At 49.4% G+C, this 12,105-nt stretch overlaps 4 protein-coding genes across 4 annotated transcripts, besides 6 other annotated features; all 4 read left to right on the top strand.

Annotated features, from left to right (window-relative positions):
- Nucleotides 1–388: 388 nt before the first annotated feature.
- Nucleotides 389–964, top strand: Tb09.160.5660 (hypothetical protein, conserved; the record flags this gene model as incomplete). The annotated part of the gene is made up of 1 exon (XM_822025.1): nucleotides 389–964. One exon carries the CDS (start codon nucleotides 389–391, stop codon nucleotides 962–964), a length of 576 nt encoding a protein of 191 aa, XP_827118.1.
- Nucleotides 726–753: a microsatellite.
- Nucleotides 965–1,369: 405 nt separating the features above from the next.
- Tb09.160.5650 (huntingtin interacting protein) lies at nucleotides 1,370–3,832 on the top strand (the record flags this gene model as incomplete). Its single annotated transcript, XM_822024.1, has 1 exon — nucleotides 1,370–3,832. One exon carries the CDS (start codon nucleotides 1,370–1,372, stop codon nucleotides 3,830–3,832), a length of 2,463 nt encoding a protein of 820 aa, XP_827117.1.
- A 712-nt stretch (nucleotides 3,833–4,544) lies between these two features.
- Nucleotides 4,545–4,568: a microsatellite.
- A 90-nt stretch (nucleotides 4,569–4,658) lies between these two features.
- Nucleotides 4,659–10,232, top strand: Tb09.160.5640 (hypothetical protein, conserved; the record flags this gene model as incomplete). The annotated part of the gene is made up of 1 exon (XM_822023.1): nucleotides 4,659–10,232. One exon carries the CDS (start codon nucleotides 4,659–4,661, stop codon nucleotides 10,230–10,232), a length of 5,574 nt encoding a protein of 1,857 aa, XP_827116.1.
- Nucleotides 10,233–10,801: 569 nt separating this feature from the next.
- Nucleotides 10,802–10,889: a microsatellite.
- An 81-nt stretch (nucleotides 10,890–10,970) lies between these two features.
- Nucleotides 10,971–11,003: a microsatellite.
- A 48-nt stretch (nucleotides 11,004–11,051) lies between these two features.
- Nucleotides 11,052–11,080: a microsatellite.
- Nucleotides 11,081–11,136: 56 nt separating this feature from the next.
- On the top strand, nucleotides 11,137–11,361 carry Tb09.160.5630 (hypothetical protein, unlikely; the record flags this gene model as incomplete). The annotated part of the gene is made up of 1 exon (XM_822022.1): nucleotides 11,137–11,361. The coding sequence occupies one exon, from the start codon at nucleotides 11,137–11,139 to the stop codon at nucleotides 11,359–11,361; it is 225 nt and encodes a 74-aa protein (XP_827115.1).
- Nucleotides 11,362–11,832: 471 nt separating this feature from the next.
- Nucleotides 11,833–11,882: a microsatellite.
- Nucleotides 11,883–12,105: the final 223 nt, after the last annotated feature.

Genomic DNA, 12,105 nt, shown 5'->3' with positions numbered 1-12,105 from the left:
GAAATAAAAGAGAGGGATTGTAGCGGTGTTGGTGCATATGAACGTCCTTACTTTTTTCTGCCTCTTGTTGATATCCCACTTTTAATTGGGATGTTGTGGCGACTGTTTCGTTGAGTGTTACCTCCGGAAGGTGTTCTGTGGTCCGGTCTCCTGCTGGTCACACAAGAAATATTTAAAGGGTCAACAAATGATGTTGTGGTGTTGACGAATAGCCTTACGTACCTCTTTATATTCGCTTGTTTGGTTTCTGTTGTTTTTTCCTGCGCGTCCGCATCTGTATTTTCCTTTGGTCGCTTGTCTTAATTTTGTGTTCCACAAATAACCCCAGACTGGGGTTGTTAACAAAGGTAACAGCAGGCAAAGCCTCAATCGGTTACTGTTTGCTAGCATGAGTGCCTTTGAGTCATTCCTCCTTGCGGCTGCCAAGCGGGCTCCCTTTCTTGTTGGTGATGCTGTTACTTCCTCAACAGAACAGGAGCGTGCGGGCTCGGCACAAAAGGCTGAAGGGACGATTTCTCAACAGCAGGAGGAAGAGAATATTGCAATATTACAGCGACTCTTAGTAGATGGTCCACTGCAACCGCTAGGTCTGGAGCACGCCCTATATCACATTCTTATTCCCGCCTTCACTGCATCCATGAGCGCTGCAAGGGAAGTTTGGCGTGCGAAGGTTGCATTGCAAGAGGTCGAGCACAACAGTGCGACAAATAATGATGCAGAAGTTCCTGTCGCTGCTGCTGCTGCTGCTGCTGCACCCGATGCCTCTGCGAGCGGCGGTGCTTCTACCGAGCTTCAAAATCACAACCTAGAGACTTTAAAGAAGGCTTTGGCGGATGCGCGGGCGTTGCTGAGCGAGCGGCAGAGAAACCTCGATGCCGCTCAACTGAAGGTTCGTTCTATGCTAGTGGTTGTCAAGCAGTTTCTTCAGACGCATCACCCTCCAGAGGTGTCCCCTCGTGTGTAGTAAAGTTGTTTACTGGGGGCTAGGCGTAATGTGGGATGGGAAGGCGGGGCATCAAGTTTTGTTGTGATATTTGTTTACCTCTACGCTTTTCTTTCCCTTTTCATTAATCGGCCGCCTGCCATCGCGGCTGCGGTTGTCTGCTTTACTGTTAATCTCCTCGCTCTGTGAAACTAATTAGGTGACTTGTGCTTGTGTTTTTTTTTCTGTGCTCTTCCAAAACCCCGGGAATAGGTGCGTCGAGAACCCCTGTGCAGACTGTGCACCGGGGTGATTTAAAGGGTACAACCAGCTAGTATTAAAGCCTACCGTAAAAATAACATCTGTTTATCCCTTGAAGTGCAGAACGCGTGCACGAGGGGAACGACAGATTGGGAATCTGAATAGCTTCATAAATTAGGCCTCACCATGTGGGTCTTTAGCGACCGAATGATGGAGCGTGGTGGTCAGTCCCTCCCTCTTGCACATTATCTGCAGCACGAAGAGCAGAATGATGTCCCGCTACCCGAGCCTCACATGTTACTGCTGTGTGGTCGTACGTTTCATGAATCTCTAGGTGGGGACTGGTTGTTTCCGTCTGTGGTGACATTCTTGCTGGGTGGAGCTGACGTGAATGCACGGGACAAAGACGGCGCAACTGCTCTTCACGTTGCGGTGACGCAGGGGAATGACATAGCAACTGTCTGCACCCTGGGCAGGGAACCGTTCCTCGGTGAGTGCTCTAATGAAATGATAATCCGTTTTCTTATTGACAATGGAGCCGATATCAATGCTCGCAACGCCTCCGGTGAGACACCGCTGATGGTTGCAGCTGCTAAAGGGAACATTACGGCCATGCGTTTGCTATTGGAACGTGGTGCCGTTATCACGCAACGAGATGATGCAGGGTGCACCGTCCTTCACCACGCCTCTCGCTCTCCATTTTCACTGCAGTTACTTCAGTGCTTCGTAGATTCCCTTCTACATCAGGTAGTAAGTGAAGACTTGCTTCACTTCGTCTGCCAAAAGGGTGGCAAAGGGGCTAATTTTGTAATCCTTTTCCTCGTTGAGCAACTTGGGATGGACGTCAATGCGCGCGAAGGCGAATGCGTAAAGGCCTCCACCGGTGAGGAACTAAAGCCTGAAGAAACCTCCGTTATGTCTGCAGTAGCGGTGCGCAGCAGTTACACCCCGTTGCATCGCGCAATCCTTGGTGGAGACGTAGCGTTAGTGTGTGCACTCCTGAGTTGTGGAGCCGACGTGAACCAAACGGATGTAATCGGACTTACACCATTGCAACTTGCAGCCAATAATGTTGGTGTGTCTGCAGTCGGCGGATCGTGGTTACAACGTTTTGTTAATATACGCTCTCTGTGGTACCCAACCGCTGCGGAGAGAAAGGTTAGGTCAAAGGAGGTTTACAATTTATTAAAGGCGTATTGCAAGGAAACCTCCCTTAGTGGGCGTGAGGCGCTGCTGCAGCGTTTTGCTTGCGGCAACAACCCATCACAGAACTTGTTATCATTCAAAGGCGCTCTGGTATTCGCTGATGGATTGATTGTTGTGCATGCTCTGATGGTTCTGTGTGCAACGTTAACGAATGAAATGATTTTAATTCGTGGTGCGGCACTCTTTAGCCTGTTCGTTAGTTTTCGCCTTAGCAGCAGAAATTTTCATACCACGGAGGCAAAGTCGCTGTACCCTGCTGGGTGTTTTGTTGGATACACGATAGCGCTGGCTGGATGCTGCGTGTATCAGTTACATTATGTGTCTAGACAACCGACTCCGTCTGGTTTGTACTGTATTTTCACCCTCTTATGTGGCGTCGGTAGCCTCTTATGTGGGGCTATCGTTGCGCGGCGGGATCCACTCGTTGTAAACTCCACCCCAGCACAGCGGGCCGCAATCCACAAAACTGTTTTTTGTGCGAAAGGCGTACTGCCAGACGAGACGAAAACAACTTTCGACACCCAATGCATGGTCAGGAAGCCGCTCCGGGCTCAGAGATGCCAGTACACAAATCGCATCGTGCTACGTTACGATCATTACTGTCCCTGGTTGGCCAATAGCATTGGTGCCGGGAACCACCGGCTGTACGTTACGGTTCTCGTGGTTCATGCCACTTTCCTGGTAAGCATGTGGCTTCTTGTTGGATGGAGTTCATCGCGTATCAGTCCTGGAGAGACCACGTTACAACGCTTGAGTGAGGCGTACATGATGCCAGTGCTTCCTGTAGTCCTCATGGGAGTAACAATAATGCTTCTTAGGCAGTTGTGGTACATTTCTCGTGGTGTTACGATGTACGATGTACAGCACCCGTCGCAGTGTTTGTGGTGTTTCCAGTTAGGTACTCGTACGTACTCTCTCTTTGATGCCGGTACCGTGGAAAATTTACGCGGCTTCTTCATGCTTCGTGAAGACTTCGCCAAATGTGAATATCTTGTACCTGGCATCAGCTCGAGGCTAAAGGATATTGTGAAAAAACATCAGGAGATGCAGTTGCCGTGTGGCGACCACTGCGAAGGCCACTTACCTACGGATGCTGCGAACTCGCAGCATCAACCTTCTATGCCTTCTAGTTATGTTGACGCTAATCTGTTACAGTTTGAACAGCCCACAAGGAGCGTAAGTGTGAATAAAGCTGCACAAGAAGCTGATGCGCTCCCTTCTTCCTCTGTTGTAAACGCCCCATCCGTATCAGCCTCCGGGATTGATGATGCGGCGATGCGCCTTTTTCAGAGGATGGTGCAGTCTAACAGTGCTGATGTAACTGTTACGGATATAAAGGCTGATATTACTCCATCAGAGTGGCAAACGGTGGAGTCGAGGGCGCGTGAGATGTTTTCCTTTTTTGTTGAATCCATGAAAGGCTCCACTGTGCCTAGTGCCTAAGAGTGCTGCAGTCGTGTATGAGGCTGCTTTTCCCCTGTCAGTTTCTTACTACTGCAAGATATCCCCATTCTTATTAAACCAGACATAGGGACTCACAGCATTTTTTGCGTCCCTTCACATGGAATGAATCATTTACATTGTATTCGTTTGCTGTTAACAACTATCACTGTATTCCGGCACATCGAAACATCTCTTTCTTTTGTTCTGATTCTCCCTTTATTTTTCTTATTCGTTCGCCCCGTGAAAGTGGATCGCGTAGTACTGTTTCTTTCTGTCTTTCCCTAGAGGAAAAGAGAGAGGTTCTCACTAACGGAAAAGCAGGCGTACGCAAGTAAAGGAGAGATCCCCCACAGGAAACTAAGAGAAACGGGAAAGACTGGAGAAAAATAGGAGTGATTGACTAAAACTAAAAGAAAAAAAAGAGAAAACGGAGGAAAAGGAACAAGGGAAAAACAATATTTCTTTTTTCGAACGGAAAAGGAAACTAAGCAAATCAACGGGTGGAGTGGAGAAAGGAGGTGCGTAGGAAATTCAAAGAGGGTAAGCAGACTTCGTGTGAAGCCGCAGAGACTAACTAGAGCAAACGAAGCTACGACCGGGGTGCGCACTTAGTTAGAAGGAACATAGGAGCATCGCTGGGCGAGGGGTAACAAAAAGCGACCGAACGCACGCGTCATTATTTGCGTAAAGACGCGTGTTGAGCGAGATAGGCATATATATATATATATATATATATTTACTTATTTATTTTTGTGCGCTGCAGGTGGCCTGCTTTTAGTTTTTATCCCGCTTACCGCATTGTTTTCGGTGTTTGAACTGCCGAACAATGAGCTTTGACTCCAAACCGGGGTGTAACGAGTTGGAAGGGGAATTGCACGACAGTCCCATAGACCCACAGGATAGTAGCGGCGCTTGTGTTTCTCTGCATGAACGTCAAATTCAGCATTGGTCACCGTTGGAAACACCTTCCTCGCCGTCAGATCACTTGGAAGGTGCCGAAAGCGTACGTGCGCACGGCGATTTGTTCTTTCCGCTTGACGAGTATTTGTCGTCAGAGGTGGTACTCGTTCCATCACGTCATGTGTCCCAGTGTGGGAGCAGTAGCGCTGACGTGGTAGCGTCGGCGGCCGCGTGCGTGTCAGTAGTGCATGAGGATTTTTCAGAAAGCACTGAACACATAAATATTGCACAAACGGATAACGCATGCGAAAATAGTTCTGGTAGTGACGTTTGCACACAGCTGAAAGATGAAGAGATGGCGCAGGCTAACTCTCCACCGCAGCTTTGTGCTACTGTTTTGCCTGTAGCGTGTGTACTCGACGAAATCAGCGCCGATTCCCCGTGCACGTTGAACTCTGTTCCAATCACGCGAGGGGGTTTTATCGAGGATAATACAACAGCAGGTGTGGGTACCGGCGTCAGTGAAGATACTGAAAGTAGCAACACTGTTGAGCGCCGTGACCTTGACCATGGAATTGAGGAGCCCACGGCGAAAAGTGCGAAAAGAAGTGTGGGACCAGCAAAAGATTCTGAATCCTCTCTTAATGGGATTAGACCACCCCGTAAGGTGGCGAGGGGGAGGGCGGCAGAAACAACAAAAACTCAGCAGGTGCCACAGCGTGCTAGAACGGCGGCGCCACCCACTTCTTCCACTTTACCACACGAGCGTATTCTGGATGATCCGCAACATGGAAGGTGGCCCTCGGCAAGTGGTATTAGCAGTATTGATCACGCTGTAACTTCTGAAACTTCCTGTCGAACGAATAAGGGGAAGTCGAATGACGGTTCTCGGAAACAGTCGTCACGGGTTGGACCAAAGTCCAATAACAACAACAACGGTAGCGCATCGGAACTGGGTAAAGGTTCAAATAGTCTTGACGGAGGGGTTTCGGGTGATAAATCAGGCCCGGCGCGGCCCGCTACTCCGCATCGATCCCGACGTCATAAGGCACGACAACAACAGCAAGTTGAGGAGACCTTTGGCCCTTTCGGGTTTCCATTCCAAAGAAATATGATGCTTGATTCTATGCCCGATGGCGCGCAGCGTGTAGCCGAGCATACTGCTATGATGTTGGCCCAGAAGCAGCAGTTACTATACCCAGTTCCGCTACAAGGTGATGCATCCAAAATGATAGATGTTTCGGGTGGCACCCCACATTGGTCGATGTTACCTTCGTACTACTTCGTTTCCTCTCTGCAAATATACGTAGACACATGCTTGGGTCTCCGTGGGGGTGATCGTCAGGAGCGACATGAATTCGTTTCTCGCATACAGCGCATCACTACCAAAGTTCTAGGACCACGAGCGCGCCTGCGGATGCACGGTTCGATTACGACTGACCTCGCGCTCGCTTCGAGTGACATTGATATTCTCGTTGTAGACTACGAGCCTCTAGCCCCTTTACAAGCGATTCAACAGTTATCTAAGGCTATTCAGAGTATTAGCGGAGAAGAGTTGGAGGGGTTGAGTTTGGAACCAGCAGAGGGTTGCTCACTCGAGACGGAGGTCATGCACCAGCCTGGTAATAACAGTAGCTTGAGGGAAAGTACGGGAGTAGTATCGGTTGACAACAACGTGGTGGATACTACTGGTTCGGGGGTCGAGGAAAACTTGTTAGCAATGGCGGTGGAGCCGCCGGAATCCGATTGTATTTTGCGCGTAGAGGAGGAGGAGGCGGAATACCGACTGCAAATTGAGCGCGACTACGCTCTCAGCACACGGGTGGGTCCCAACGCGGCCGCAGTAGCTTTACACAGCTGTATACCGTCATTTACATCTGCACCGCTGCCTCCGTTACCACCACTAGGGCGTCGTCGCTTGTATGTTCCCACAGTTGATGGTCCTCTTTATCAGGTGCAAACTATCATTTCCACACGGGTACCGGTTATTAAAGTTACAGAGAAAATGACAGGGCTTCGGTGCGACATATCGTTTGCTGGTGGCGAGCACTGGAGATCGATGCAGTTAACTAACCGTTTGCTGAAACGCTACCCGACATCGCGAGGACTTATCCTGTTTCTTAAGCATTGTGTACGACAGATGGGGATAGGTGATTCCCAACCCGGGGACATGACTTCATTCGCCATTTATCTCTTAGTACATCATTTCTTTAACGAGATATCGAAGCATCTTGAGGAGACGCTGAGAGAGCAGATCCGTCGCCAACAGCAGGTGGGGGATGGGGCACAGCCGTGTGTTCAAAACCCTTGTGAGCTGGATCCTAGGAACCCCACTGGAGGGAGGAGTTCACCCTGCGTCCCATCACTACGTGTTCAGGTTTCTCCCAGTGCCCACCACGGATCCGGTACAACATCTCCAGCCGACCAAAAACCATCCTCTCCGGACGATAGGTTTCCTGTGGTGACGGGTATGTTATTAGGGCAATTTCTCAGTCGACAACAACAACACAGCAACCAGCAAGGCGGCAACAGTCGACTGAGTACTGAGGGTATACTTAAGTCATTCATTCTCTCAATGGAAAGTGAGGAGGTACGCGGTGGTGCTAGGGGTGTTGATGAAGCGCAACTTCCCACCAAAAGTGGTTCCCCTCCCAACCAGGTTGCTGAAGCGCTTGATGAGTGGCAGCAACAACAGCAACAACACACAGATGTTACGGAGGCTCCTGTGGTCACGGTGCCTGGTAGCGTTGTTTCCCAGTCTCTTGATGAAAGTGCGGTGGATACTGCTGCAGTAGATGATTTCGATGGTAGAGATATTGTTTGCTGCGATGACGTGGTTGATGAAAGTGCTGCAGGCGGTCCCACTTGTCCTAACCCGATGGTGGAGTGTGGCTCCTTCAGTGCTTCCGGTGCAGTGGAGGATGGGGATGTAAATGCGAAGCACCCATCGGAAGAGGTAGAGGATGGTGAATCTGTCGGTGAGGGGGAAAGGAATGCGGAAACACCTGACGAGGATGCTGAAAGGAAAGTGGGGACAGAATCACAAGCCGAGTCAGTTGAAGAAGATGATTTAGTTCGCTGTACAGTGCACCGACTGCTGACGACGTCACCGCTTGGACACTTGTTCAACGACTTTTGCTACTACTATGGGTTCGTTTTTAACTATGATACTCAGGGACTGCGGTTCGGGCCAGACGGTAGTTCTTTAGTTGTTCCAAAACCGCAGCAGTGTCAGCAGCGCGGCCAACACCTTTACATGACGTCACCGTTTGATGTACAGTACGACATTACTGCCCACATGATGCACACACGCGCATTTCAGGAGCTGTGCTGTATGTTTGTTCCACTTACAAATCCCCTACCTCTTCTGACCGGTGATGGAAGTAATGTTTGCACGCTTCGCCAGGTGTTAGAGTGGATTTCGCCCGACACGGCCCACAAGGAGCTGATAGAGGTTCACAATGCTGTCCAAATGCAGCAACTACATCATGGTGAGGTTCAGCAAGTGCCACAGGTGAACCCGCAGCTAGCACTGGAAAACGATAGGTGCACACTCTTTCCTTCATCACGGGGGCGCTTGTCTTCTGGGATCGAAGAACGTTCGACTTCTCCTTCTCAGCTCAATTTCCCTGATGATGGAAATGAGTTGTCCTCTGGTGGGCGCTCCCTTCGACCACGTGACCAATCACACGGGCGTAAAGGAGGCAAAAACGCCAACGCTTCCTCTGGGTTGCGTGATGTAAATGATGGGTCGGCGGGAAGCACAGGAAGTTCGAGGGGGGGGAAGGGTCTGCCAGCGAACGGCACTTATGTTAGTGATGCAACAAAGGGACGTTCAGGACAGCCTGTGGGATGGCGCCAGGGCAAGCGGTCTGAAGGTGATTCGGAGGACGTGGGGGCGGAGACGAGAACTGCCGCCGTGTCGGCCACCTCTCCCGCGTCCGAAGTGTCGTCTGCTATGGACGCGGAAGTGAGTGTTGTGTCACCCTCTCCATTCCCAAATGCGCCGTTGGCCTCAGGTTCCAAGATGGTGAAAGGTGCTCCAGCGATGGGTGACGTAAATGCGGGAAATTGTGACCCCACTTACGTGCCAACCAACCCCACGCATGCGAACGTGCTGCCGGGTCAGCAACCGATGAACTTTGTTGCAGATCCGTCATTGTCGATGTTTATGTTTCCTCCTGGTGGCGTCAACTCCCCATACCCAGGAATGCCACAGTATTATCACCCCATGCCGTACACCACTGAGGCGCAGCTTCACTTCCGTCCTGACGCCTATCAGCAACACCCTATGGCGCCGTTTGTATATCAGGGGTATGACATGAATCAGATGTTCCCGCATCGAGTAATGGGTGACACAACAAACGATAGCGTCGTCAACGCGACCAGTACTGTGGTAACGGGGAAGCGACAAAGCAGCGCTTATGGTTCATCGACGCACAGTAACACGCAATCAAGTGCGCGCTCCGGTGTCTCTGGTAACTTCTTGTCCCGTGGTCGTGGGAGAAGCTCTCATCGTGGAAGCGGTAGTAATAACAATGGCGGGGAGAAAGCGAGTCAATACAAAGCGGGGCATAGCGATGCTTTGGAGGAACAGGCGCCTACACCTGTGGTATCTTCACCTAGTCTGACAGCGGAACCTCTAGGGACTGCAACGTTTGGTGGCCTTACAAGCAGCGGAATTAATAGGGATTCAATGACCACCATTGCAGTAGGAACTGTTCCGGGGAAAGAGCATCAACAGCAGCCCTTGCAGTCGTATGTCGGTGACCCAAAGGAATGGTTGAAGCCGGAGACACCCACTCAAGGGATTGAGTTTCATCATTATTCACATCAAACACATCGCCAGGCATCATATCCCCATCATCAACAAAGTTCTGCGCCTCAGCATTACCATCACCATATTCAGAGCAGCCCTAAGATGCGAAGCAACACTCAGCAGCAAGCACAAGGCCACTGGAGACATCAACGGTGTACGATGATGATGGTACCATCTCCCATGTATTCTATAATGAGTGGAATGGAAGGAACCGCAACCACTTCCCTATGCTCCCCTGCACAGGCTGGGTCCCCCTTTCAGAAGCAGGCTGCGGGCGGTGGTTCAGTGTTTTCGTCTGCGTCTCAGGGGGCAACAAGCCCGTCTGGTTTTTCAATGAGCAGTGCTCTGGGAATGCCTGACTGTGGCAAAGTAGGCAACGTGGTTACCGATAACCATCAGCAGCATTCATACCATCATCATCATCACCACTTTATTCACCATAACGTACACATCCAGCAGCGGTGGCCGCAGCCTTTGGGGCAGCAGCAGAGAGCTGAAGGTACCACTACTAATACTAATACCGCCGCTGCTACTGTTACTTCTGTTGGATCCGGTAATGGTGGAAAAGGTGCGGGGGGGGCTCCGCGTCCCGTGGCAACACAAAGTTTGGATGGAAGGCCGGAGGAAATTTCCCTAGAAAAAATTCATCAACAAGGGGCTGGGGATACGAACAGCATGTAGAAACCTTACTTGGGTGACAAAAGAGGGGATAATGAGCTTATTGAATGATGTTTGATTGCTGGGTTAGAAGCAGCACACCGTGTAAGACAAGGTGTGTCGCCTCGCATACTCAGTTGAAACACGAGAGGTTGAGAGAAAGGAGAAATGAGTTGCATGTACGATGGAAGGTGGGAAAAGTGAGGGTTGTGAATCGTTGTGGGTAGTCAACTAGTTTTCTTTTTTTTTTTTACTATTTTATTGCATCGAAACGCACAATTATGACTAATAAAAGGTTTCCTCCCCTCTCGTTTGTTTGTTTGTTCGTCAAAGTGATATGGGAGGGAGAGGAGAAATTTTGTTTGGTGAAGAAGGGAGTGGAAGTGAAAAAGGAGGTTAAGACAGGAGGGAAGTATAGTGAAATGAACGACAACGAACGGTGGGAGATGCAATCCCCGCGCTACCTTCTGCTTAAAGAGTTGTTTTGTTTTTGTTTTTGAAGGGGCGGGGTGGGGACCGAAAATTGTTTTCGAAAGAAAGAGGGTAAAAAAGGAGGCACGAATGCCAAAGTGGAGGAGATAATGTGCGGACGCACGTACACATACGTATATATTTATGTGTATTCGTGTATGGGTATGTGCGTATATGTGAGCGTGTGCTTGTATAGGTTAATATAAGTGTGGCTGAGAGGGAGAGAATTGTACGTGTTTGTGCGCATTCGTATTATATTACATTTTTCATTTTTTTCTTTCCTTACGCGCGCACACACACACGCACACGCACACGCACATGCACCTTTTCCTCTACTCCTCCTTTCCCTCTCTTTTGTACTTGTCATGTGACTGTTGTTGTTGTTGTTGTTATTGTTTTTGCGCTGTTAGTCTTAACTATCCCTCTTTCACCCCTCTCCCTGCAATGCCTGTCATGTATGACTCCGTATTCTTCCTTCTTTTCTTTTTTCTACTTTTTTTTCCCCCTCCTCTTTATTCCACTTTTGTGTGCGCGTGTGTGTGTTTGGTCCACATGGGGTCCATCTTTTAATCATTTTCGTTGTGACTTTTATGAACTTTTTTTTTTCGTTTTCGTTCCCAGTTGCCGCGCAGGTAAACATGGGGAGAGGAAGAGGGGAGAAAAAGAAAAGGATGTGCGCTAAACGGATGTACAAGTGGTTTTTTTTTTCCTCAGTGAAAACCCTTTGGTAGTTGTGAGGTGCACATTGCCAAGAAGGGTTTTACTGGCTAAAATGTGGGCAGCATGTGGTGTATGTGCGTATGTGCGTACGCATAAGAAGGAAACGAAGAGAAGATGAGTGGGGAGTTTGTTTTGTATTCATTCGTTAGTCCCATCTTGTCCTTTTTGTGGAATAACTTCACCTCCTCCTTTCCTTTGCTGCGCAGACACGTACATACACACTTATTTGGCTTTGCTCTTCCTTTTTTTTTTCACTACGTTTATTTTTCGCTGTTTGCTCATCCAGTATTCTCTCCGCCGTCGTGTATCTGCCCTTTTCTTTCTTTCCTTCCAACTGGTATGATGGGTTGTCTTTACTACCATTGGACCAACTTCTAACAATCCGGGGCGGTAAGGCACACGCGGCACATGCAAGCGGCCGGAAGTTTTCTCGTTATTATTATTTCCGTCTTTATTATAATTGTTATTATCATTATAATTATTGTGTTTCTTTCACTACTTACCTGCTACCTTTTCCCCCCTTTATTGCTACCCTTCCGGTGTGACTGGTAGCACGCACATAAAAAATACACACACACAGAAACACACGTTCATACACCGACATGCAGTGAAAAAGCTGATCTGCTCCCGCATCCATGCAACGATGGTGAGCGCGCGCAGGAGCCCCTTTCCACCTTCCAGAAAGAGGAAAAAGGAAAATAGGGAA

This window comes from Trypanosoma brucei, chromosome 9 (genome assembly GCF_000002445.2).
Source record: "Trypanosoma brucei brucei TREU927 chromosome 9, whole genome shotgun sequence".
NCBI classification, from domain to species: domain Eukaryota; phylum Euglenozoa; class Kinetoplastea; order Trypanosomatida; family Trypanosomatidae; genus Trypanosoma; species Trypanosoma brucei.
This window is presented reverse-complemented; position numbering and strand designations above follow the sequence as displayed.